At 42.2% G+C, this 27243-nt stretch overlaps 2 protein-coding genes and 1 long non-coding RNA gene across 6 annotated transcripts; 1 reads left to right on the top strand and 2 right to left on the bottom strand.

Annotated features, from left to right (window-relative positions):
- Window positions 1-362: 362 nt before the first annotated feature.
- On the bottom strand, window positions 363-10570 carry LOC110535939 (TBC1 domain family member 10A). The gene is made up of 9 exons (XM_021621335.3): window positions 9548-10570; window positions 7653-7752; window positions 6224-6331; window positions 6042-6148; window positions 5794-5908; window positions 5493-5558; window positions 5185-5374; window positions 4259-4413; window positions 363-3662 (listed from the first exon to the last, which is right to left on the bottom strand). The coding sequence occupies exons 1-9, from the start codon at window positions 9727-9729 to the stop codon at window positions 3021-3023; spliced, it is 1665 nt and encodes a 554-aa protein (XP_021477010.1). The 5' UTR covers window positions 9730-10570; the 3' UTR covers window positions 363-3020.
- A 470-nt stretch (window positions 10571-11040) lies between these two features.
- LOC110535938 (splicing factor 3A subunit 1) lies at window positions 11041-27162 on the bottom strand. Of its 4 annotated transcripts, XM_021621333.3 has the most exons (17): window positions 27023-27162; window positions 26788-26886; window positions 26591-26685; window positions 23407-23516; window positions 23087-23294; window positions 22689-22940; window positions 19726-19800; window positions 15689-15839; window positions 15368-15567; window positions 15099-15213; window positions 14662-14969; window positions 14273-14527; window positions 12362-12569; window positions 12032-12192; window positions 11750-11851; window positions 11550-11621; window positions 11041-11461 (listed from the first exon to the last, which is right to left on the bottom strand). In XM_021621333.3, exons 3-17 carry the CDS (start codon window positions 26636-26638, stop codon window positions 11360-11362), a joined length of 2367 nt encoding a protein of 788 aa, XP_021477008.2. In that variant the 5' UTR covers window positions 26639-26685; window positions 26788-26886; window positions 27023-27162; the 3' UTR covers window positions 11041-11359. The 4 variants fall into 4 exon arrangements, with proteins under 4 accessions (XP_021477008.2, XP_021477007.2, XP_090046590.1 ...); XM_021621332.3 differs by having other exon boundaries at window positions 22689-22946; window positions 26788-27162; XM_090190464.1 differs by having other exon boundaries at window positions 22689-22946; window positions 26591-27141.
- LOC149979630 (uncharacterized) lies at window positions 18293-18849 on the top strand. Its single transcript, XR_016484564.1, has 2 exons — window positions 18293-18431; window positions 18787-18849. It is a non-coding gene; the product is annotated as an uncharacterized LOC149979630 (long non-coding RNA).
- Window positions 27163-27243: the final 81 nt, after the last annotated feature.

The following is a 27243-nucleotide window of genomic DNA, read 5'->3' on the forward strand; positions in this document are numbered from 1 at the left end:
TGAGTGTGTCAAACTGCAACGTTGCTAGTTCTTACCAGGCATAATAGTTTCCTGTGTGTGTATCAAGAATGGTCCACCACCCAAAGGACATCCAACCAACCTGACAACTGTGGGAAGCATTGGCGTCAACATGGACCAGCATCCCTGTGGAATGCTTGACACCTTGTAGAGTTCATGCCCTGACGAATTGAGGCTGTTCTGGGTGTAGGAATGTGTTTCTGTTTTGTACACTGTGTATACGGTCTTCTACAGCTCTACTGCTCCCTCTGCTGCTATAAAGTAAACTCACCCCACAAACCTCATCAGGCTCACTCACCTATTCACTACTATACTAAATAACCAATTTCCAATTTGCAAAGTCATTAGTTGGTGAAGATCAAAGTGATTTTATTTGTAAAAACAACAATATGTAACCCCTTCTAGGAGAAATACAGAACATAGGATATATTTACTGATGGTTGACATTAATACCAGAGGTCTCTTCAGAAGAACAATTAAAACCAGCATTCTGCTGAGAAGATATTTCTAGGGAAGAAAGCATTGACTTTTGGTGTTTGCTTTTCAAACTGTGAAACTAGTGTCAAAATTGTCTAGCTAAAATGGATAAGTCTACCATGATATGGCAAATGATGGATTTTGATTATTGTTTGTTAAATAAAATATGTAGCATGGAAACAAATGAAAAAATAAATGTTCATTACAAAATAACGCCGTTTTTACAAATTAGTCTTATCTACACATTTGAAGCATCAAGTTCAACTAGAATACCTGCAGAATGGGAAGTATGTAATACAGGCCACTATGCACTTAGGTGGAGAAAGGCTTTGTTATTTGCTCTCCATTCAACTTGTATTGCTTTTTAGTGAGGTCTTAGAGGTGACTTGTATAAGAAAGTTGCAGGATTCAGTGGAAGGATGTGTAATAATACTTGATGTGCATTGAGTCATGCACATCTTAATCCCTAATGAATCATTTCCCATCGTGCTGTAAACAGAATATTTAAACTTGACACCTTCGATTGCAAACCTTAAGCTCCCTCTAAACTGAATTCATCAAAAAGGTTATGGTCACTGTCCAATTTGTTTGTTTCTTCCCCAAAGAAAAGGCAGGATCATAACAGGCCTCGCGACGTTCCCAAATTAATTACACTGATTTAAAAATGGAAAGGCTCCCATGTTATCCCAAAACATGAAGATTCCAAAAATGTCCCAAAAGTAAGGTCTCAATCACCATGTACAGAAACCCTCTTTGCCCGTCTGCAACGATTGCATTGAGACAACTAAGTATCTAGTAAAAGGAAGTGGATCACTGATGATTCTAATCACATCTTTGCGCCTTCTGGATCGGTCACTCAGTGTTGCAATGAGGTCATTCACGTCTTTCCAATACCACAGAGATACAGTAACTAGCCTGCCAAGTCCAGGACACCTAGCACAGCTGTGGCAAGGAGCAGAGGTCAACACTTCACAGCTAACTGGCATAGCACACACAGCACCCCCACCCCCCCACCCCCAAAGAAGTGTTAAAAATAGAAACATGCATTAATACATACACGATACAGAGAAGACTATGCATGTTAGCCACAAGACTAATTGGCTTTTAAGGAACCCAAGGGTAGGAATGTGTCATATTGTGAGGAATGTCCAGTCCTCTCTCCCTTTCACTTATCTTACACGAGTTAAACGCTACATAGGGACTGGAACAGCCTGGCACAGTGAGGATTTGTCTGGTCTCAGGACATCAGGCCCATTACCACCTGACTAGGAGAATAAACAGTCACAAGTCATGCTGGTCCGGAGAATTTATGCACACGTACGAGGCACACAGCATGTTTTACTTTCCAGTGAAACGTGACAACGAAGTTCCTTTGAAAGTATGGAAAGTACGGAATTGATAGGGAGTGTATGTCCTCGTATTGTAAATTTGAGACAAGATTTGTGCGTTCCTATTTAGGACGGGGAATGTAACAGATGGAAGCACATACCAAGGCTGCTCTCTGGTGGTGAAGAATGGAAGCGCTCTTTGCTTATCACCAAGGCTAACTGGGACTATAAACAATATTTCTCTCTCTTTCTTAAGCATTCCTATTTCTTACACACCACAGGTGACTTGGAGATTTGAATTAATATAAAAAATGTTTAAAAAAACATGCATTTTGCCCAAACAAAGGCAGGTTGAGTAAAACCCTAGAACCTGGTACACTATTGGGTGGTCTTTGACATGTTTAAAAAGGAATGCATCATGTATACAATAACTACACTACCAGTAAATGAGTAACATGTCTCCCTTTCACATCACTAATAGTCAGAGTAAAGAATAATGAAGAGGTAACATATGGATTAAAGTAGTAGAACACTTAGAAGTGACGCATTAGTGAATGCTGCTGACTGTGTGGTCTAGGCAACACGGTGTCTTAAAAGCAAGCAGGGAAGAAAATAAATCTATAGAAAAATATACAATTGTGGCACATGGTTGGGCAGCAGTGCCATTGGCCATGATACACCCAGTTGCAGGTTGATGAAGGAGCTGTGCTAGTGCCTGGTAAACAGACAGGGGGCTTGGTTGGCATGCAGAGGGCCTAAAGTGAGCGAGTGAATGGGAAGATCTCAATGTCATAATCCTTGTGTCCTCGCTCCTCATCTCTTCTCAAAACCCACTGGAGGAGAAAGTCAGAGGGGAGAGTCCTCTGGCTTTCTCATGAAATGGCTTTTGAGAAGGAGACGAGGAGAGAGGACGCAAGTAGTATGCCATTGAGATCGTCCCAATGACAACTGGAACATCCTCCGTAGAGCCATTCTGGAATCTCCCACAAGAGGTCAGGGGGCACATATGCCTGGCCTGGGGCAGAGCAAGGCTTTTTGTGTCTGGGTGACATCAGATTTAGACTCATTGTGGAAGTGAGTCATGTCCAGGATAACACAGGGATTGTTCCAGTTCCTCTTTTACTATTCACTCCTCCACCTTGTACCCATCATGCCCAGTTTCAGACATGCTGTTCCACCCTCTGCCCAAAGCAAAAGCTACAGGTATGTGTCCTGATCTGCCTCTATGCTACTCAGGCTCTGTGTGGACTTCTGGAGGGGCGACACTGTTAGAAGAGACTGGTCGTTAAGCGTTGGTTGGTGTGGCGGTGGAGAGTCTTCAGGTGTGTTTGGGAGGGGTGTGTCATTGACGAGGGGCTGCTGTACTGTTGAGTTTCTGAGAGTAGGCATAGGATCTCTCAGTGGAAGCTGGGGATCTCTCAGTGGAAGCTGGGGATCTCTCAGTGGAAGCTGGGGATCTCTCAGTGGAAGCTGGGGATCTCTCAGTGGAAGCTGGGGATCTCTCTGGGGGTCACCGGCTAAAGGATAAGGGTTGGGGATCTCCATGACAGTAGGGGCTTTCTTCATACTTCCTTTCTTCTTGCTCTTCTCCTCCTTGCTCTTCTCTCCCTTCTTCAGCTGAGGTGTAGGCTGAGGGGGAGGCAGGGGCGACTCTACAATGATGGTGGGGTTCTGACGCAGGTCCTGGCGACTGGGAGGCTCCGAGGCCATAATAGCCCTAGCACCGTGCATTCTGGGAGGGGACTTGCAGTGAAGCTCACCACGGTTCTTCCTCCAGCGCTTCAGCTGAACATGGTGCTCCCTTTCAACGTCCCGCTCTGACACAGGCACCTCCAGAACCTGAGGGAGGAGAAGAGAGGTTACTGCTGGTGGTTGACATTACAGGCACATAGTGTTACTAAATAGAAAATAGTTTTAGTCTGCCTTGTAGGAAATGTCATGCAAAAAGACCAGGGCTAATGGCCAAGAGGAGAGAAGGCTTTTCAGTGGGGATTCATTCCAGTCCTAATCTTAACCTTGTTAGTAAATGTCAAACTGCCTGAGGCTGAAGGAGCTTCTCACAGTGAGAATGGTCAGAGAAGCCATTGTCAAACTGAAGAGACACTCACACGAAGCCAGGGAAAGGGACTAGACACAGACTAGTCAGAACTGTGGTCAATGTGTCTCTCTCTGCATCACTTGAACTTCCACCCTGAACTCTACATTTCCACAGTACTATAGACTTCTGAACAGCCATTGTCCTCTACAGACAAACACAGATGACTATTCTCAATCTGGGTGAAATAGGGGTGTGACCTTTTCTTGGTCCTTTCTACTACCCCAGTCTGCTCAAAGACCATACTTATCCTGCGGTCATGCATCTCTAACTGTGTTTATTATTGGGTAAGTCCTGTGTCTCTCTACAGTCATTGATTCCCTGCTAGTGAAGTCCTTACCTCCCTGACTAGGAAGCCCTCCTGCATGTAGCGTGGCTCTATGGCCCTCAGCAGCTCCATGGTCTCATATTGGCCCTGACACGCCTTCAGCTTCTCACGGGTACCCAGCATGCATTTCAGCAGCACCAGGCCCACCCGGAAGATGATCTTCACACCTGGGGGAGGGGTCAGAGGTCACACGGTCACTAACTGGACATGAGGGATGATCGCAGATGTTAGAATCCACAATTACAAGCATCACAGGAACTTTATTGATTATCTAATTTGGGTGATCAACAAATAGGAAGAGTGGGATAAGTTGAGCCACCCTTGTTTCTGGGGAACCATTCACAAAATGTATAACTTGACCAAATATTTAGGGAGAGGTCATAATTTTATGGCGTCTAAAGGAAGAAACCACATGGAAAAAGTGGTAGACAAGTTAGGTCCAAAAAACTGTTTTTTCACCAAATCAAATGTATCTAAACCAAAGTAGATTATTTTAAGACCTTGCTATACATCAGTTGGGCTCTCTATAAGCTTCCATAGGAGGTCCTAAACCTTGGATGAAAGTGAATCCTTGTAGCTGTTTTGGGTAATATAGTCAAAATGTTAGCCTTGGGGTAGGTTCAGCCAATGGCCATGGGGTAAGTTGAGCCAATTGAAGTGTTCTCTTCCCAGGTGAAATGCAAGGCATTATGGCTGGGATATGAGGTAACAACAGGGCCTGGTCCATGTTAAAAGTTTTCTATAAAGGTGTTAAACGTGTTAAGATGCTTAAAATGATTAAAAGACCAAAAAGCGATTATGATTATGTTGAATTGTGTTTGGGAAATAAAGACTGACATGGCTTTAAAAGGGTAGTGGTAATATTTCATTCAGCACAGAAATGTGTAGACTGCAAGTAGACTGCAAGAGATGTTTGTGTTGAAGTTTCTGCAACAAACCGTCACAGAGGAACATGTCCCAGACGCGGAGCACAGAGGCCCAGGGCAGGGTGCGGGAGAAGGCACACATGAACCACTCTGTCATGTAGAGGATGGGCTCCATCTTGTGTTTCTCCAGGTGGCGGTAGACTAAAGGAGAGACGCGCCGAGTCAAGGCATACAGGATTTCTCCATCTAACTGAATGGCCTCCTGCAGGGACAGATGAGCATGTAGTCTCATACGGACAGGATAACAAAACATCTTGTGTGGTCTGGTTAACTCTATGTGCCTTTTCCTGTAGAGCATTTGTGAAGGGCACATGTCTTACCAGCCCAGCACTGTAGTATCCAGGAAGGTACTTCTCACAAATTTGGACCAGTCCCCAGAACGCATCCTGTGGGAAAACGTAGAGATGGTGGTGTGAGGAAATTGTGAACGGAACCTTCCCTTACAGAAGGAACCAAAACTAAAGCACACACTAGCAGGCAAGCCACAGGTGTAGCATACAAACAATTCCATTGTAAATTGGAAGCTAGTTCAAAGCACTATTCACTGAGCTACACCACAGGTCAGGCAGTCATTTTGAGAGAACCATAGTTCAAACATGAGCCCAGAGGCACAGGGTTCACCTCAGCAGGCATGTGCATGAGCAGCACAGCAGCAATGGGGGCCTGGGCTTGACAGTAGCCCTCCTCTGGCCTGTACAGTGTGTAGGCCTTCAGAACACGGAACAGGTCCTGTTGCCTGTGTGGGTAAACAAACATACAAACCCATGAACAAGGCAATGAACACACAAGGACAAAGGTCAAACAAGACTAAAAGTCAAACATCAGTCACTGAGTGAGGGTCAATTATTCCATTGTTTGAGACAACTAACCCGTGGCCCCCCCGTGACACAAACATCTCATGGAAGGGGAACTGTCTGTGCAGGTCTTTCTCAATCACATCCAGCTCCTTCGGGTCTCCAGCCTGACTGTCCAGCTCCTGAAACAACACCAGGGAGTCAACCACACTCCCACACAGTAAAAAACACACAGAGCAAGAGAGAACATAACCAACCTCGAACTTCCCTCGGTTCTGTTCCCTCTTCACTTTTCCCCCTGACAGGTAAAGCCAAGCACGGCCTCGCAGTGAGGGAGGAATCCCTTTCTGACACCGCAGTCTCACCTGTTAAACAGAGACAGAAATGTATTCATCACCAACCAAGGAATGTGCCAGTGAAGATAAAGCTGCATTGCAATAGAGTTGTTATACTACACATTTATACTGTAGGCCAGTATTGTTGACTGAACAGGGTGGACCTCGTATTCAGGGAAAACAGAACAGGCCTTTGGAAATAGATGATCCAAGACAATATTGTACAGGTTCAGTGGAATAATGGCTTATTCACAGTACTACTCAGTCCATTTATTTTTACTGAGATCATAGGCCCCTCCTCCTCCTCCCCCCAGAAGAGTGTGAACATCCATGAGGATGTCATGGAACAACAAAGTAGAGAAGGGGAAACAGACACTATGACCTTCACTGACTGACCTCAATTAACCAGCACAGCAGTCAGAGGCAAAAAATGCCTACTGAATAAGTGTGTGTATATTTAAGTGTGTGCTTCAGTACGTTTCATGTGGTAATGCCCTTAACCATGCCCATACTTGAGATTGCAGTGAGAACAAGCTAGTCGCTGTCAAACCCGAAATCTCACCACCATCTTTGTAACACGGACGTGATGTTAGTACAACCACACCCAGAGTCTTGCTCTGTTACTTAGCCCAACATGGAGTCGGTGAGGGAGATGAAGGATCCTTGCTATCTGGGTTCCTTGGGACATCCATACTATATTAAAGTAAAATGTTTAGCTAAGGTTAGTGTTTATGTTAAGGACCCCCTAAGGATCCTGGGAAAGCACTAACCGGAGACAAAGGGACGGGTTGTGTCACTCCCTGCTGCTGACTCATGGAAAATTAGATGAGGCTGTAGTTGAATAGCTAACGCTAGACACACGGGTAGATCCGGCTAGGCAACTAGAGATGAAAAACTGGCCAAAGGCCAAAGACAAGCACAACTGCCATGAAGAAAACTATCATCAAAAGGTCAGCTTCTTCCAAACATTTTAAGTTTACAGAGGAACAAACAAGTCAATGTCTGAGTGACATACAGGTTAATCACTGGCTTGTCTTTGAATTATTAGGCACCGCAAAATGTTGTTGTCATCCAATACAACCCAAACCCCCAACATGCCTGCCCTGGATAGAGGATGAAGTAACAGTTGGGTTTACACATACAGGGCAGAGTGCCAACAAGATGAAAGCACTAACTAGGCCCCGGTTGGCTAATAACATAATAAGGAGTTGCCACATACTGTGAACAAACTTATTTAGGATCGTTTGAGGAATAATTAAGACCAGATGGTGAGAGACAGTGTCACAACAGTCTAGACATGGCAACAAATGAAGTCAGACCTATGAATTCCAACTCTCAGCAGGTCTCTGACCTTTTTGTGTCTCTTGACCATCCATTTGTCCCAGTTGCTGAGCATGTCCAGCCACTTGACCTCTCGCTGTCTCAAAACCTCTGGAGGGACGTCCTGAGCCCTGGGGGAGAGAGAAGAACCAGAAGGAAAATATTAGAATTTCCAAAACTATATCTTAAAAAAATAATATAATTTCTCAGAAATGTGAGTGTGTATTACAGCTAGTTGTATATAAACTGTGTCTAGAAGAACTATAATGCAAATGTACAGGTTTTGAAGCATTAAAGATAAGAGATTCAAGCAGGGGGAAAGGGAAAAACAGGTATGCTATCAGAGGCATTCGATTTTCCCTCTACGTACTTAAGCAAGGCGGGCCTGGTGCAGAACCAGTCAAGAGATGAGGTAATGCTATAATGTGGTAAGTTTGGCTCTAGCCAATAAACGGAACTGAGAATAGAACACTCACAATGCATGACAAAATATAGGCCTAACGTTTTCTTATAGGTTAGCCTGATGGCGCTCAACTAGTATGTAATCATGAGCACAACCTTGTAATCATGAGATGTTAGAAGTCTTCAAAGAGAGGCCTTTAAATTTGGACAATCCTCTCTCCTAGAAGTCTGCTGTAATTCTGTTCACTCCAATACCCAAAAGTGTGCAAAGGGCTATAAATATGTGTATCTTCCTTTGCAAGTTTGCCTACCACCCTACACAAATGAAAATAAAACCCTTTTGTCTTCCACTTCCTATACAACACTGCGCCAGAATAGGCACTCCAACAACAGGGCACCAGAGCTGTGGCACAAGGCCAGTCAACCTCACAGAAAACAGGAAGCTCCCAAGCAACTAACTAAGCTTGGCACGACTTTCACTCATTCCTCCACTCACAGTGTGCTACTTAGCAGGGCCAAGGGGCATGAGCACAAGAACAGAGCCTTCTCACAATCAGAGAAACTCATTTGTTACCTCTGCTCTGGCAAAACCAGAGAGGAAATGGGAAAAGTGCTCATGCCGCAGATAATGAAATACGTAATATTGTTTAGATATGAAGTTGTTTGGAAGGTGAAGGTAGCAGTAATCCAATGACTGAATCCAGTTGTGCTCCAACTCTATGCATCTTAAGAAAACTATTAACATTAGGAAAAGAGCGGAATCAAAGTCATAAAAAAAGATGTGCTGAACCAAGTGTAGAAGGAAGTACATGTGCTCAAGAAAACAAAACCTGGTGTCCCTCCAATCACAAAGGGGAGCGTTTGCGTCTCCATGCTACCAGCAGTTATATGCCATCAGTGTCCATAAGGCATTGTCATTCAAAGAGACACAACAAAAGAGATGGGATGAACAGGAAAGGAGATTAAAATGATGAAGCCGGCCAGCGTCGCCCTTCACACCACTTAGGTTATTCTCGGTTTGCCTCCAGAGCATTCTGTTCTTATCTTATACAAGACCAAACATTGGACATATAAACAATCAGGGGCCTCCCCTGACCTTTAGAGCAGAGAAGTGGTTGTCAGGGAGGGCTCTGTTTACAGAGACGTTATGATGTTAGCAAATTTGTTCAGGTCTTAAAATAGTATTGTATTTAAATGACATAGCTAGCTAGTGAAATAAAACACATTTTAGAACAGTGAGTTTCTGTCAAGTCCACCTCAAATAGCCCATTTTTATATCAACTAGGTGACATGATCGGGAGGTTGATACTAGTGCCATGTATTTTTCATGGGTGGGGTTTGAGACGAGACAAACCTTTAAAAACACACATTTGATGTAGTTCAGTTCATGTACATCTGAAAGAACTGGCATTTGGTAAACATTTCACATATTCCCCACCAAAGTTGTGAGAGTTAGCCAACCAACTATAGGAGTGTACAAGCTTACAAATGGGGACACGCGAGCAGAACACCAAGGTTACTTACGATTCTTCTGAATACTGTTGCGCCCCTCCAATAAATCCATATTTATCCGTATGCCTGTCGTTGGTGAAGCCGTTGATCTCGGAGTCTGAGCCAAGGGAGCTCTCGTCGTCCATATGACTGCTGCTAATTGTCCTGATACTTCTAGAGTCGGCCGACTTGCGACCATTCTCTATTTTAGCCATGATAGCTCAAAAATAACCAAAGCGAACGTTATTTCGTTGGCACGGTCACAACCAACAGTATGAAACCAGACGAAAGTTTCCAAACAAACAAAACCATTGCCATGGCATGGAACACGTAGCTAGGCTAGCGTTAGTTAGCTAATGTTAGCCGCTAGCAAACAGCCTGTCAGGACTAATCGACTTAAAAAAAAAAGTTAGTTAGCTACTGTAACTAGCTACTACCGTTAACTAGCTAGTTACTTTATCTGGTTATTAACACAAACAAATACTTAACATGATCTCTGAGCGAGCCAAATTAGTAAATACCGCAAAATCCCCCGTATGATGTTGACTTTCCAGCCTTTCAAAGCTGACTAACGCGTTAGCCTAGCTAGCTTGTGATGTGTCAATGATGTATTCGTTCGCTAGTAAGTTAACGCATAAATACGCATGCTACGTTTAAATAACTTCCATCGACTACATGTTAATCTAACGAGCACAATTCACCACAAATGTGACATTTGTGTTTGTTATGTCGGTAAAGCAAGCTAAACAACGTTTTAGTGTCATTCCTTCCTTCCTGGTCCATGGATTCCGTTTCCTCGCCTGGGGGGGAAGTTCGGCTGTCTCATTTAGTCTGTGTTCAGGGTGTTATTAGTCCAAAACAGTTGCAAAAGGTAGGTCCCTCCTCCCTGCTTCGTTTGAGAAATCCATTAGTCGATTGACGCGTCCCGAAAATCTGCCTTCTCGCGAAAACGTCTGTATTGTTAGAACGGTTTGACCTAAACTATTATGACCACTATGATAAGGGCTCCCCTGTCACGGGACTCGTCTGAAGGTAAGCGGTAACATTATTATTATTTTTTTTTTATCAAGGTAGTTGTGCGCCTACCCCAAAAATGGGGTTACATATGTGTAAAATAAAATATGCTAAAATTATTTCCTGAGCTTTCTTATCTCCTAGATATAGTACTGACACTTCAAAAACGTGTTATTTTTTGACTGTCTTTTTTTTGTCATTTATGGTGTTGTTCAATGCCTTTCTCTGGGCTATAGTAATAAAGGCCAAATTCGATATTTTATCAAATCATATATACATTACACACACCTAAAGAGGTCCTAAAATGCAAATAGCAAATAGCTAAACGATCCATAGTATGACCATCTTAAAACAATTCCCCCAACAGCTTAAACTTACATCTATTGCCACATCAGCTGCCTCACTTTTGAACTTCTGCTGACTTTTAATATTTTGACTTAATACCCCACTTGCACAGCATGACAATATGCCCCATTCCATTCAACATACTGAACAAACTAAAATGACAATGGTGGCATTTTATTACTTTATTTGATGATTGACATGGGCTGTAAGCTCTGGACATGGGTAACAAATACACTGACCAAAACAGCAACATGAACAACTATCCCCTTAAACAATACAATTAACCTTTAGAAAATAATCAACGCTTAACATAAGAAACTGTAGCAAGTTATAGTTTTTATTTATGGTTTATTTATGCCTTAAGCATTCTTTAAAATTGCTATGACCAACAAAGGATATAAATCGTTTAGAAAGATCTGCTCAGACAAATGTCCCAAACTGGCTGTGTGTATGGCAGAGAGAAACCTGTTGAGGGGGATGTACACCTCACTTCTTTCTCCCACCTCTCTCCTTCAGTGCCAGGTGTATGACTGAACCGTTGTTTATGTTGTAGTAGGCCAGCGAGTTGGAATCTTTGATGAAAATTCCCTGTAATGGAAGAAGTAATAGATGTAAATGACTCGATCATGCCAGTTTACATTTACAATTATTCAAAAACAGGGACGACAATGCTTACCTCATACTGCAGCTTTTGCTTTCCGGCTGGCATTCCAGTGGCTTCATGGATTTTCACTTTAATAACAGACACCTGTGGTGAGAGAATGGGAAGATGAACTATTATAAATATTCCAGTAAATTTGACTTGGGGGTGCACTCCTGAGAATATATGAAGTATAGCTAAAAGAGTGTGGAATGGTGGGTGAACTAGTAACATACCTGATCTGTGAGTGGGATAGTGAAATTGAGCGCTTGTCCACTTAGCTTCCATTCAGTCTTGTCCTGCATGTTGGGAACTTGCACTGTGACGGACACTGAACCCTACAAAAAAAATATATACAGTAGAATAACTATATTTGTACAGGAAGCCTTACATGCCAATATACAGAACTACTAACAGCAAGCATAGGATGAATGACAGGGCATATCTAAATCCAGCTGTGGATCATTCACACTACTGCATTTTGCCAGTAGTCCTTGACATCTAATTGGCCAACAAACCTTGTATCTACGGAGGAACTCCTCCTCTGGCATGAGGTTGTCCTCTGTCTTCATCTTCTTGCTGGCAGGCTCATCATTATGGGGTGGAGGTGGCTGGGAAGGTGGCTGCGGGTCAGGGCGGGGGCGGGGGGGCTGCGGGACTGGAGGGGCAGGGACAAATGCTGGACAGGGAAGAATAAAATGAGTCAAATAATATGCTTAAAAAGACAACCTGAATTAAAATAGTAAATAATCATGAAAGTAATTTGTAGCAATGCATTTTTCTGAAGTCATCCATTGGATTTCAAAGTATTTAACACTGTGGGAATAGTGTGGCAATGGTTGTCTTACCAGTTGGGACCACCATGGGTGGTGGTCTGGGGGCCATCATGTGAGGTGGTTGGGGCATGGGCACCACGTTGATGCGGGGAGCATGCATCATGGGGGGCATGGGTGTTAGAACCTGCCCTGGGGCTAGGCGCATCTGCACAGGGGCCATGGGGGGCCGTGGAATCACAGGCACAGCTGACAGGAGAGTGGTGCGTACAGGGGGCAGCATCTACATGATTCACAGTGGAAAATAGTCAACCATATACAGTTGAAGTCGAAAGTTTACATACACCTCAGCAAAATACATTTAAAACTCAGTTTCACACAATTCCTGACATTTAATCCTAGTAAAATTTCCCTGTTTTAGGTCAGTTAGGATCACCACTTAATTTTAAGAATGTGAAATGTCAGAATAATAGTAGAGTGATTTAATTCCGCTTTTATTTCTTTCATCACATTCCCAGTGGGTCAGAAGTTTACATACACTCAATTAGTATTTGGTAGCATTGCCTTTAAATTGTTTAACTTGGGTCAAACGTTTCAGGTCGCCTTCCACAAGTCCATTCCTCCTGACAGCGCTGGTGTAACTGAGTCAGGTTTGTAGGCCTCCTTGCTCACACATGCTTTTTCAGTTCTGCCCACAGATTTTCTATAGGATTGAAGTCAGGGCTTTGTGATGGCCACTCCAATACCTCGACTTCGTTGTCCTTAAGCCATTTTGCCACAACTTTGGAAGTATGCTTGGGGACATTGTCCATTTGGAAGACCCATTTGCAACCAAGCTTTAAATTTCTGACTGATGTCTTGAGATGTTGCTTCAATATATCCACATCATTTTCCTTCCCTCATGATGCCATCTATTTTGTGAAGTGCACCAGTCCCTCCTGAACCCCCACAACATGATGCTGCCACCACCGTGCTTCACGGTTGGGATGGTGTTCTTCAGCTTGCAATCATCCCCCTTTTTCTTCCAAACATAACGATGGTCATTATGACAAACAGTTCTGTTTTTGTTTCATCAGACCAGAGGACATTTCTCCAAAAAGTATGATCTTTGTCCTTATATGCAGTTGCAACCCGTAGTCCAGATTTTTTTAGTGGCAGTTTTGGAGCAGTGGCCTCTTCCTTGCTGAGCGGCCTTTCAGGTTATGTCAATAGAGGAGTCGTTTTACTGTGGATATAGATACTTTTGTACCGGTTTCCTCCAGCATCTTCACAAGGTCCTTTGCTGTTGTTCTGGGATTGATTTGCACTTCTAGCACCAAAGTACGTTCATCTCTAGGAGACAGAATGCGTCTCCTTCCTGAGCGGTATGATGGCTGCGTTGTCCCATGGTGTTTATACTTGCATACTATTGTTTGTACAGTTGAATGTGGTACCTTCAGGCGCTTGGGAATTGTTCCCAAGGATGAACCAGACTGTGGAGGTCTACCATTTTTTTTCTGAGGTCTTGGCTGATTTCTTTTGATTTTCCCATGATGTCAAGCAAAGAGGCACTGAGTTTGAAGGTAGGCCTTGAAATACATCCACAGGTACACCTCCAATTGACTCAGGCTAATTTACATAATTTATCAGAAGCTTCTAAAGCCATGACAATTTTCTGGAATTTTCCAAGCTTTTTAAAGGCACAGTCAACTTAGTGTATGTAAACTTCTGACCCACTGGAATTGTGATAGTGAATTATAAGTGAAATAATCTGTCTGCAAACAATTGTTGGAAAAATTTACTTGTCATGCACAAAGTAGATGTCCTAAACGACTTGCCAAAACTATAGCTGGTTAACAAGAAACAAGAAATTTGTGGAGTGTTTGAAAAACGAGTTTTAATGACTCCAACCTAAGTGTATGTAAACTTCCGACTTCAACTGTATATTGACATAACAACCTGACAGAAAGTGTTTTAGCACTTCTATTGAACAAGAAAGCAACTTACGGAAGGAGGGGCCCGTGCCATCGTGTTCATTGGAGGGCTGGGTTTGGGCAGAAGGGGGGCAGAGGAGATGAGGGGTGATTGATGATGATGATGGTAAAGCTCAGGCTTGCTTGGCCCAATCTTCTCTTTGCTTTCATCCTCCTGCACCAGTCCCTTGGCCTTGTGAATGGCCTCAATCTGCTCTTGTAGGGTGATGTTGGCCTGTGCTGCCTGCTGAGTACGCGCCATGCTGCCAGAGTGCCCATCCCAGGTCACCTAAGGAGGGAAGGTGCATTAAGACTTTGACCCCATAATGACAACGAAAATAAATAAGATTGAACCTAAACAGCAATTATACACTAATCACTCATAAACCACATGGCTATTTCCCTCTCTTCACTTGCACGCACCTTCTCCTCAGGCTTCTGGATCTCCTCTTCTCCAATCTTCTTACCAATGGCGGTCTCCTCCACACCAAAGATATCAGTACGCCTCTCAGCCAGCTGTTTTAGGCTGCTCTCAATGTCCATGCCAGGGGCGTAAACCTCATCCTCTATTTGCCTCTCTCTGATGCCGCGGTCCCTCTGCTCCAGCCAGCGGGGATCCAGTAGTCCGATGCGCATGTGCTCCTGCATCTTACTGGCTTGGATCCTCTCACCGGTGATGGGAGAGATGAGGAACTCATCCAGAGTCTTGGCTGGAGGCTGGGGCTTGGAGGCTACAGGGCAAGAATACGGGATCAAATGTAAGGGCAAATTAAGAACAGGCATGTATTTTCCAGTCCTTTATGTCATGCATGATAATAAAACATTAGATATTTAGGTCCTGATGATGAAATCCCTCTCACCTTTGGGGTCGTAGTCCTTGCGGATAATGACCTGGTCTGGAGTAGGGGGCAGTGGGGGTGGCATGGGGTTGTCTGGGGGCAATGGTGCCTTGCCATCATCCTCTTCATCAGAACCCTGGGGAGAAGGAATCAAAGACTCTACATTGATTACACCATTTCCTAACAATGGTAATATTACATTCAGATTCAATCAGTAACTCTGAAGAAGTAATACGCTGTTAATGATATCCTGTTGTGTGTGTCTACTAAAACAGGTTGTGTTTACTAACCTCATCCATGTCTTGCAGCTGTGTGTCCTGATCAGGCTGTGTGGGACGCCCATCATCCCGATCCTCCTGCTCAACGTCATCCTCGTCCTCACTTTCAACCTCCATCTCCACCTCCTCGCTCTCTCCAAACTTGTCATAACGCTCCTGGGTCAGGATGCGAGCTCCCAGCTCCTCAGGTGTGGTGGGTGGGGGAAAGTGGCCTGTTGGAAGTCACAACACCATCATTACAAAGCGATTGACACAGGGGGTGGATAACATTCTCTCAGGAACAGGAATTATCTATTCAAATAATCTTGTCTGGCTCTCAGTTAATTTCCCTACCTTGCTCATTAGGTTGGAAGTCCACGGTCTCCACCACTACAAAGTCATGCCAGTCAATTTGGGCGTAGGACACACGCTCTTTCTCCCGCTCCTCCTCCTCTTTCTTCCTTTCACGCTCCTGAAATTTCGCCCACTCAACGCGGTACCTCACCTGTTGGTAAAACCAGGAGATAAGCTGTTAAGACAATGAACATTTTTATGAGCCAATTGTGGGTAAACCCTACCAGACAAGGGCAGAAGTGTTATTTTGTAGTTTATTTGAAAATACCAACTTCTCAAATACTCAAGGTAGTCAAATATCGTTTGTATAGAGTTTCAGCTAAAAAGGCAACTATTTTCTTTGATAATCAAATACAGGTCTCAGAAAAACGAATAATATTGAAAAGTATTTTGAATACCTCTCAGAAAACCAAATCATATTTTAAGGTATTTGAATATGCAAGTTATTTGAAAACAAAAAAAAAGTGTTTTTTTTGGGCATGCTGTATTCATTTTGATAGACTCACGTTTACCGGACTGCCTTACTTTCACCCGAGTGAGACATAAGGTAATACAGCAACACTTGACAGCAAGTTCTTATACATGTGTAGTAACTCTGATTATTACAAAAGCAAAGTTGTGGTTACATAGGACATTGCTTTATAATGGAGTTATTACATGAGTGGAATAAGGAAGTCACTATTCATTGTGTACAGTACGTGTGACAGATCAATTGTTTTTCGTAAGGCTGTTGGTCGACCGAGATTATTTGTCACTGCTCGACTAAAACATACATACATACACCACAAGTTTGGACACACCTACTCATTCAAGGGTTTTTCTATTTTCTAAATAGTTCAGCTTGGGGATTTGAACTTGCAACCTTCCAGTTACTAGTCCAACGCTCTAACCACTAGGCTACCCTGCCGCCCCAATAATAGCGAAGACGTCAAAACTATGAAATAACACACATGGAATCATGAAGTAAGCAAAAAAAAGTAAATAGTGTTAAATAAAAATATTTTATATTTGTGATTCTTCAAACTAGCCACCCTTTGCCTTGATGACAGCTTTGCACACTCTTGGCATTATCTCAACCAGCTTCACCTGGAATACTTTTCCAACAGTCTTGAAGGAATTCCCACATATGCTGAGCACTTGTTGGCTGCTTTTCCTTCACTCTGCGGTCCAACTCATCCCAAACCAATTGGGTTGAGGTTGGGTGATTGTGGAGGCCGGGTCATCTGATGCAGCACTCCATCACTCTCCTTCTTGGTCAAATAGCTCTTACACAACCTGGAGGTGTGTTGGGTCATTGTCCAGTTGAAAAACAAATGATAGTCCCCCTAAGCGCAAACCAGATCGGATGACGTATTGATGCAGAATGCTGTGGTAGCCATGCTGGATAAGTGTAGCTTGAATTCTAAATAAATCACTGACTGTTTCCAGCAAAGCACCCCCACACCACCTCCTCCATGCTTCACGGTGGGAACCACACATGTGGAGATCATCCATTCACCTACGTCTCACGATGACATGGCGATTGGAACCAAAAATCGCAATCTCAGCTCATCACTGCTCTGTGAAGCAAAAGAAGTATGAATGCCTTGACTTCTGTAGAGGCCATATCACTGTGAATGCTGCATGGCCAATGCAGACATTGGATTGACCATGTGCCCAGATGCACTCCAGAATGTGCCCTCTCCTGCCAATTTGTGAACATTCATTGTTTCATAACTTCATTGTGTGAATTATTTGCGTTTGATTGTTCGTGTATATCAATTCCCTATTACATACAGTTGAAGTTTACATACACCATAGCCAAATACATTTAAACCCAGTTTTTCACAATTCCTGAGATTTAATCCTGTAAAAATTCCCGGTTTTAGGTCAGGGATGACCTATTTTAAGAATGTGAAATGTCAGAATAATAGCAGAGTGATTTATTTCAGCTTTTATTTCTTTCATCCCATTCCGAGTGGGTCAGAAGTTTACATTCACTCAATTAGTATTTGGTAGCATTGCCTTTAACCTGTTAGAGCTCTAGGGGCGCTATTTCATTTTTGGATAAAAAACGTTCCCGTTTTAAGCGCGATATTTTGTCACGAAAAGATGCTCGACTATGCATATTCTTTTTGGAAAGAAAACACTCTGAAGTTTCAGAATCTGCAAAGATTTTGTCTGTAAGTGCCCCAGAACTCATTCTACAGGCGAAACCAAGATGATGCATCAACCAGGAATTAGCAGAATTTCTGAAGCTCTGTTTTCCATTGTCTCCTTATATGGCTGTGATTGCGCAAGGAATGAGCCTACACTTTCTGTCGTTCGCCCAAGGTCTTAGCAGCATTGTGACGTATTTGTAGGCATATCATTGGAAGATTGACCATAAGAGACTACATTTTCCAAGTGTCCGCCTGGTGTCCTGCGTCGAATTCGGTGCGCAATTGCCAGCTGCTTCTACTTTACCATTTGATTCAGGGGAGAAAGCATGTGTCCAAGAACGATGTATCAATGAAGAGATATGTGAAAAACACCTTGATGATTGATTCTAAACAACGTTTGCCATGTTTTCAGTCGATATTATGGAGTTAATTTGGAAAAAAGTTCGCGTTTTGAGGACTGAATTTTCGGATTTGTTTTGGTAGCCAAATGTGATGTATAAAACGGAGCTATTTCTAATACACAAGGAATCTTTTTGGAAAAACTGAGCATCTGCTATCTAACTGAGAGTATCCTCATTGAAAACATCAGAAGTTCTTCAAAGGTAAATTATTTTATTTGAAGGCTTTTATGTTTTTGTTCATGTTGCGTGCTGGATGCTGACGCTAATGCTAACGCTAAATGCTAACGCTAGCTAGATACTTTTACACAAATGATTGTTTTCCTATGGTTGAGAAGCATATTTTGAAAATCTGAGATGACAGTGTTGTTTACAAAAGGCTAAGCTTGAGAGATGGCATATTTATTTCATTTCATTTGCGATTTTCATAAATAGTTAACGTTGTGTTATGCTAATGAGCTTGCTGATAGATTTACACAATCCTGGATACAGGGGTTTTTTCATAGCTAAACGTGACGCAGAAAACGGAGCGATTTGTCCTAAACAAATAATCTTTCAGGAAAAACTGAACATTTGCTATCTGAGAGTCTCCTCATTGAAAACATCTGAAGTTCTTCAAAGGTAAATGATTTTATTTGAATGCTTTTCTGTTTTTTTGTGTAAATGTTGCCAGCTGAATGCTAATGCTAAATGCTACGTTAGCCATCAATACTGTTACACAAATGCTTGTTTTGCAATGGTTGAGAAGCATATTTTGAAAATCTGAGATGACAGTGTTGTTAACAAAAGGCTAAGCTTGAGAGCTAGCATATTTATTTCATTTCATTTGCGATTTTCATGAATAGTTAACGTTGCGTTATGGTAATGAGCTTGAGTCTGTATTCACGATCCCGGATCCGGGATGGGGAGATCAGAAAGGTTAAATTGCTTAACTTGGGTCAAACGTTTCAGGTGGCCTTCCACAAGATTCCCACAATAAGTTGGGTGAATTTTGGCCCATTCCTCCTGACAGAGCTGGTGTAACTGAGTTAGGTTTGTAGGCCTCCTAAACAATGAAAAATTGTTTTGTTGACTCCAAACTAAGTGTATGTAAACTTCCGACTTCAACTGTATAATTGGTTAGTTGGTTTGACTTAACGTTCACCTGGGGCAATGGACATTTACAGAATGTTCAGATAGAAACATATTGTTTAGATCAAATGTCAGATATATTGGAATAGTATAGAAGATTGTCTTTTCCATTTCTATGTTCAACATGCAGTTCCATTAATTGAAGGCAGACAATCCAATAGTTTCTGAATATTAGTCACTGCCTGAAATCAGTATTTAAATATTTTGAATAAGTAGTTGCTTTCTCAGATCTGTATTATATTAGTTAAAAAAAGTAATGGCAGTTACTTTCTGAGATCTGAATTCAAATGGTTTATTTTCACAAAGCATAGATAAAAACTATAGTTATCCAAGATCTGAACCCAACAGCAAAGCTTCAGGGGCTTACCTGGTCCAGCACCTCCCTGGGGTTCTCAGCCTCTCTTTTCAGCTTCATGAGCAGTCCCTTGGGAGGGATCAGAATCTAGGAAAAAAAGACCCAAGACAAACACAAGTGAGCATCACAACACAACCAGCCGAAGACATGGTCTACCACTAACAAGTCAAATAATTGAAATATAATATTTCAACAAAACACACTACATGACAAAGTATGTGGACACCTGCTGGTCGAACATCTCATTCCAAAATCATGGGCACTAATATGGAGTTGGTCCCCCTTTTGCTGCTATAACAGCCTCCACTCTTCTGGGAAAGCTTTCCACTAGGGCTGTGGACCAAAAACTTCAAAGACACCCTATCCCCTCAGCCCTCAAATTAAGTAGACACTTCTGATGACGTGTTATGACATCTGACGAGTATACACTTGCAGGGCAAGGGGAGAGGGAGGAAGGAATGCTTTTTAAATGGACCATCCTTAGCCGGAAGTTCAACCCGCGATGATTGTCTTTTCAGCCACCGGTAGCTTGTGGGTGCTTTACATATGCTATAGTCAATTAAGAGTGCATGTCTTCTTATATTAAATATATAATTATTAATATGCGCCTACTGTATGATAGCTAGCAAATTACTTAGCTAACTAATGTTAGCCTGCCTAGCTGGAACTTCTGAAGAAAGATGTTTTATTTCTACAATTTCCAAAAGAACCAAACAAAAACATATTTACGAGACGTTTGTGCCGTCATGTGCATTAGTAGCACAATTTCTAACTTATTTGCATTTGTTTTTACTTACACTTGTATGTTGACTTCTCCATTGATGTTTAAGTTTTCGTGGACATTTCTTAGCATTTTTTAGCGGATGTAAATTGAATTATGGGGAGTTTGAACATAATTGCACACTCGCAAAGCCGACTAAAAACGAGGGCTGAGGAGCTTACGTTGTAAACTTCCCTTGCTTGGCTAATCATTCGGGACCACCCTCCAAGATGGCAACGGGGATTCCCCCAAGGGAATGGACGAGGGTGTGTCTTAAAACCTGTTGAGTGTAGGGGGCAGTATTTTGATGTTTGGATGAGTTTCCAAAACTGTCAAAATATTGTCTGTGAGTATAACAGAACTGATATCGCAGGCGAAAACCTGAGGAAAATCCAACCCGGAAGTGCTGTTTTTCCTGAAATTTCTCTGTTCCATTGCATCGTTCTGCCCCTGAACAGGCAGTTAACCCACTGTTCCTAGGCTGTCATTGAACATAAGAATTAGTTCTTAACTGACTTGCCTAGTTAAATAAAGGTCAAATAAATAAAATAGTTTCAGGCTTTTATTTTGAAAAATGAGAGAGAACGATCACATCACGTCATTGTATGACTGGGTGCCAGCAGCGATTTGCATGCGCAACAGTTTGGAGCAGACATTTTCTCTCTCTCTCCTACTGAAGAAGGTACAGTCCGGTTGAAATATTATCGATTATGTATTGTAAAAACAACCTGAGGATTGATTATAAAAAACGTTTGACATGTTTCTACGAACTTTACAGATACTATTTGGAATTTTCGTCTGCCCGGTCGAACCGCTGGAGCCTGTGGATTTCTGAACAAAACGCGCCAACCAAATGGAGGTATTTTGTGTATATAAATAATCTTTATGGAACAAAAGGAACATTTGTGTAACTGGGAGTCTCGTGAGTGCAAACATCCGAAGATCAAAGGTAAGCGATTCATTTGATTGGTCACGAAAGTCAGAAAAGCAATCTACTTGGCTGCTAGCTGTTTGTAATGTTTTGTCTGCTGAGAGAGATGTTCTTACATAAACGCTTGGTATGCTTTCTGAAATCTGACACGCCAGGTGGATTAACAACAAGCTATGCTGTGTTTTGCTATATTGCACTTGTGATTTCATGAAAATTTTATATTTTTAGTAATTTAATTTTAATTTGGCGCTCTGCAATTCAGCGGATGTTGACGAAAATGATCCCACTAACAGGATGGGTGCATAAGTGCTTGGACCCCAGCCTAAATATTTGAACATTGCTGCGGGGACTTACTTCCATTCAGCCACAAGAGCACTAGTGAGGGCGGCACTGATGTACGCCAATTAGGTCTTGCTCCCAGTCGGCGTTTCAATTAATCACAAAGGTGTTTGATGGGGTTGAGGTCAGGGCTCTGAGCAGGACAGTCAAGTTGTTTGCTTTGTGCACGGACGGGGGCATTGTCATGCTGAAACAGGAAAAGTCCTTCCCCAAACTGTTGCCACAAAGTTGGAAGCACAGAATCGTCTAGAATGTCATTGTATGCTGTACCGTTAAGATTTCCCTTCACTGGAACTAAAGGGCCTAGCCGAATCATGAAAAACAGCCCCAGACCATTATTCATCACTCTAGAGAACGCGTTTCCACTGCTCCAAAGTACACTGGCAGCAAGCGTTACACTCCTCCAGCCGATGCTTGGTATTGTGCATGGCGATCTTAGGCTTGTGTAGGGCTGCTCAGCCATGGAAACCCATTTCATGAAGCTCCCAACGAACAGTTATTGTGCTGACGTTGCTTCCAGAGGCAGTTTGGAACTCAGTAGTGGGTGTTGCAAACGAGGACAGACAACTTTTACATGCTTCAGAAGTCCTGTTCTGTGAGCTTGTATGGCCTACCACTACGCGGCTGAGCCATTGTTGGTCCTCAACGTTTCCATTTCACAATAACAGCACTTACAGTTGAGCGGGGAGCTCTAGAAGGGCAGAAATTTGACGAACTGACTTGTTGGATAGGTGCCACATTAGAAGTCATTGAGCTCTTCAGTAAGGCCATTCTACTGCTATTGTTTGTCTATAGAGATTGCTTGGCTGTGTGCCTGATATTATACACCTGTCAGCAAAGAGTCTGGCTGAAATAGCCAAATCCATTAATTTGAAGGGGTGTCCACATACTTTATATAAAAAGTATGTGCCACAATCAATAATAATAATTAGTAAGAAGTTGTACCTTAGTGTACTGCTCCACCAGCTTGGTGAAGTAGTTGAAGAGGCTGTGTTGAGGTCGCAGGAAGTCAAACTGGTAATTTCGCTGTTCTTTCTGCATGAGCTGTGTGAGGAACTGGCGCCCGTTGCGAGCCACAAACTGGGCGGTCAGCTTGACAACATCCAGGTCGAATGCCGAGATTGAAGGAGGGTCCGCAATGAACTCAAACTCAGGCGGAGGTTCCTTTGGCACCACTGTCTCATGAATCACCTGGGCCTGCACCTACCGGTAAAGGAAACCATAACTTAGAATAGCTCTTTTAAGGCATCAATCACATCTTACACTTTACAGTGAACCATTGACACAATCAGTGATTTATAAATCGATAGACAAGGAACCACTCAATGTCTAGGAAGGCACACCTTTTGAGGAAGCTGCTGCGAGTTCAGCAGGGCCTGCTGCTGCATGACCTTTGGCACGGCCGCAGACGGCTCCTGGCCCTTGCCCTCCTTGAATTCATTGACCTTGTGGCGATAGTAAGCATGGTAGGGGTCATTAGGGTTCAGGAAGTTGAACTTTGGGTTGTTGATCTCATTCTGACGGATCCTTGCTTCGAACTCTGGTCCATTCCTGAGAATGAATGGAAGGAAAATAATTAATGATCATTGCAATATGACATCATATTCAAGACTTCATACAATTTAATAAAAAACATGACTGAGAATGAGACTGAAAAACCAACCTGGCAACAAAGCTGGCAGTCTTATCAACGATGTTTCGGACCTCAGGAGGTGGATAGATGATCCCAACTATGGGTTTCGTTGCTGGGGTTTCCCCTGTAGGCTCATCTGCCTGTTGAAACAATAGAAATTGAAGTCTCATCACGTGGAGGTGTTTGAGGCTACATTAATGACATTTAATTTACCCTACATCCTACCCCCTCTAAGTACTATGGTAGTAGATCTTCTGATGACTGGGTGGATTTTTCATCAATGCAAACCTTTCCGATAGGGCTGGGCGATATATAGAATTAATTAAAAATATATGTTTTTGCACGATATTCCAAATGCCTATATTGCAAGAATCTAGTTTTTAATTTATGTCCGTTTGTCTTTTTGGTATTGTCTCCTTCAGTCTTTCTGTGCACTTTTCCATTTACACCAGAAATCTGTATATAATGACGAGATGTTCATGTTTCTGCCCTAACAATGGGAGTTCTTGTCCTAACGGCGGGAAGGCTCATCCTCTCCGTCTACACACACCAAGTCCATTCCCCCTGCCACTCACAACAACAAAGAGATCACTTCTTCTCTGACAAGCAGTTTCAACTGAATATTAGTATTTGAGGTTTGGTCCAACAGAATGGGTCATTTGGACACAAACACATTGAGACATTATTTTACTGTAATAAACCTAACGATAACCTTTTTATGTCTCAAAACATAATTATATAAGGAATTGGCAACTTGTTCTCATTCTGAGAAATAAGGTATGCCACTTGATTTCAACATCTGAAAAAGTGAACAGGCTAGCATGCTGTTCAAACAGTTGGAGATGGACAGAAGGGTGTGTTCACAACAACTCAACCGTTTTACCTTGTTCGCTAGCAATAGATCCAAGTTGGCTAAACTTGAAATATAACAATTAGCTGGCTACTCACTAGCACGCGGGCTTGTGCTTGAGAGATTATGAGACTTGAGCTAATTTGCCTGCTTAGTCATTATTAGTGTAATGTGCTTTATGCATGGTTCTGGTCAAATGTGTAACGAAAAGGGCATTTTCACATTGACTTGAAAACCAGATCAGTGATTATTGCAAAAAGGCAGGTTAAACTATTTTGATAAAATAATACAATTATTAGTGGGTCTTATGGTTGTGGAAGGCTTATATTTAGTTTAGTTATCATTTACAGACAGGACCAGACAGGACCGGAGTCTACGCAGACCGGTGCACGGGAGTCCTCTTACATTTGGAAACTTTACAGTCCTATTGATCAAACCACCATAAAAAGGTAGACTATATTTCCCTATATGCACATTAACAAGATCTTGTTATGCACATTAACAAGATCAACAACTAATGAGCTAAAATCTAGCGAAGGAACATTATATAAACCCTCAAACTTTTTCAGCTAGTTGGCCATCAAATTAGCACTGATAAACGATGGGGGATAGATAGCCTGCTCATCCTTCTGCAGCTTGCCTGACAATGCATGCGTTGTCCCAACCAAGCACCCAAGCTAACTAGCTAATGTTGGCTAGCTTGCTACTTCCAGTCGCAAATGAGAGAACACCTCACTGACCATTTTACTCAACCTAGCAGAGCTGGTTAGGCGGTTTACATGTTATATAGAGCGTGCTTGACTCATATATATATATATATATATATATATATATATATATATATATATATATATATATATATATATTAAATGTGCCTTCTTTTACTGACACCGGTCATATTCAGCATGTCTTGCGTGTTGTAAATTCAGCAGTTATTCTGCGCTCTGAAATGCTAAATAGATAAGTCGTTCAGCATAGCTAGCTAGCAATTCACATTTCTTGCTAGCTAACCAAATGACACCTGAATCTCCAGCTGTAGCCACTGAAAAAACGATACGAGGTGGAAAAGTCACTCACCCACCTACTCCTAAAATGACATGACATCCTCCTAGCTGATAGTTAGTTAGCTATCGTTAGGCTCTGTGTTTTTAGCTTTCTACATAGATACGCTAGCATATTAGCTACATTATGAATGACCTGTGATCATTGCCCTTACTAGTTTGATTGTATTGACATTCCCAGCCTTTGTTACATTCGTCCGTTTTTGTACAAAATATTGAGAAACAGAAACAGTGCATACCGAATGGAGGCAGAAAACAATGTACCAGGTCAGCTGTGATTTACAACCTGATAGCAATATTTTTTGGGCTACCAAGAAATGTATTGGCGAACTATATAGATTATGCATTGAACTGCATCCATCTATTCTACCAACAATGCCTTGGTGTACACCATGGACTGTTGGGTCAAATATAACCTATTCTTAAAACCTCTTATCTGTTGGTTTTGTAGCATAAACTGGGAATTTTATAATTTTTACTGATATTACAATTGCCTGTTTATTTCATATCTGCAAAGTAATTAAAACGCACACCAAAATAATGTTTTGACTTATCCTATACTCATAAGCGTGGACAAAGCATACATTTGAGGGGAAAAAAAGCACTTGAAAAACCCTACCTCAAACAGACCGTTTAAAACATAGCTTGCTATTTCCTCGGGGGATGAGAGTTGGCCAATAATTAATGTAGAGTTGATGATCTCATATGTATATACTGTACTCGATACCATCTACTGCATCTTGCCTATGCCGTTCTGTACCATCACTCATTCATATATCTTTATGTACATATTCTTTATCGCTTTACACTTGTGTGTGTATAAGGTTGTAGTTTTGGAATTGTTAGGTTAGATTACTCCGTTATTACTGCATTGTCGGAACTAGAAGCACAAGCATTTCGCTACACTCGCATTAACATCTGCTAACCATGTGTATGTGACAAATACATTTGATTTGAATATTTGTAATGATTGCTAAACACCCACCACCCCATTATGCTGTTGGGTTACGCCCACACAGAAAAGTTGCCTTTTAACATACTTAAAAAAATAAACTATTTCCCTCATATTGTAATTTATTATAGGTCATATTTCACAGAAATGTGGAAAAACTGGACAGTTACTTTAAGTTAGGTAGCGCTAGCATTAGTAACTATACAAACAGAAACAGATAGCAACGTTGCTGGACATAGCTAGCTACTCTTTTTAGACAATACGCAACACGGTGGTAATGTTACCCCACATCTTCACAATTACAGGGAGGTAGTAAAAACGTTAAAGGGCGATTGGGGTAGCAAATCTTACCTTGCTGTTGGGCTCAAGCTGAACAAGTTGTACAGGCCCAGGCGGCATGGCTGCGTCAATTATTTGATTGGGTTATCTGTTAAAACGTAAAAAGTCTAACAAAAGCGTTATTTATCTTCACAATTGCACTACTTGTTGTCGTACTGTATGTCTAGAAACCTAATAAATTGCACAAAATATTTACAGATAGGACCTACGAGTGCGTTTTTCTGTCGTTGACCTGCCTGGAATGGAGGTCTTTTACTTCCGGAAACACATCTAAGCATTGTGGGATTTGCAGTTCTTCTAGCAGGTAGCTGTGGAAATTAAGTGACACCATCCAACCGACTAAGCTCTGCTCGCTCACAGCGGTTTCCTGAAGCAGGCACAACAAGTGGCTAGACACAACACATGAGAGAAAGAGTGCAAGCTACTAAATTTTGTCAAGATTACCCATCTTTTAGGACTGCGTGGAAAGTCTCCTGAACCAACTAATAGCTCTTCATGGTGCTATTCTGGATGTCTTCTCTCGGGCTGGCCCAGTTCGTTTCCACTCCTGGAAGTTCTCAGATAAGCTTTCATTCGATCTGGACCTGGTGCCACAATTTGAACATTACGACGTTGTTGATGGGGAGGTGGAATTCAATCAGCATTCACATTGTTTTGCTGAATTT

The sequence above is a fragment of the Oncorhynchus mykiss genome, chromosome 11 (genome assembly GCF_057628025.1).
Source record: "Oncorhynchus mykiss isolate SJ-2025 chromosome 11, ASM5762802v1, whole genome shotgun sequence".
In the NCBI taxonomy this organism is placed as follows: Eukaryota; Metazoa; Chordata; class Actinopteri; order Salmoniformes; family Salmonidae; genus Oncorhynchus; species Oncorhynchus mykiss.

Coding starts and splice junctions, on each gene's coding strand:
- LOC110535939 (XM_021621335.3), bottom strand. CDS start 9,729: ATGGCTAAAATAGAGAATGGTCGCAAGTCGGCCGACTCTAGAAGTATC. Junction 6,149..6,223: donor AGAACCGAGGGAAGTTCGAG/GTTGGTTATGTT, acceptor GTGTTGTTTCAG/GAGCTGGACAGTCAGGCTGG. Junction 5,559..5,793: donor TCATGCACATGCCTGCTGAG/GTGAACCCTGTG, acceptor GTTTTCCCACAG/GATGCGTTCTGGGGACTGGT.
- LOC110535938 (XM_021621332.3), bottom strand. CDS start 26,638: ATGCCGCCTGGGCCTGTACAACTTGTTCAGCTTGAGCCCAACAGCAAG. Junction 11,852..12,031: donor AGTTCCTCCGTAGATACAAG/GTTTGTTGGCCA, acceptor TTTTTTTTGTAG/GGTTCAGTGTCCGTCACAGT. Junction 11,622..11,749: donor CTATCCCACTCACAGATCAG/GTATGTTACTAG, acceptor CTCTCACCACAG/GTGTCTGTTATTAAAGTGAA.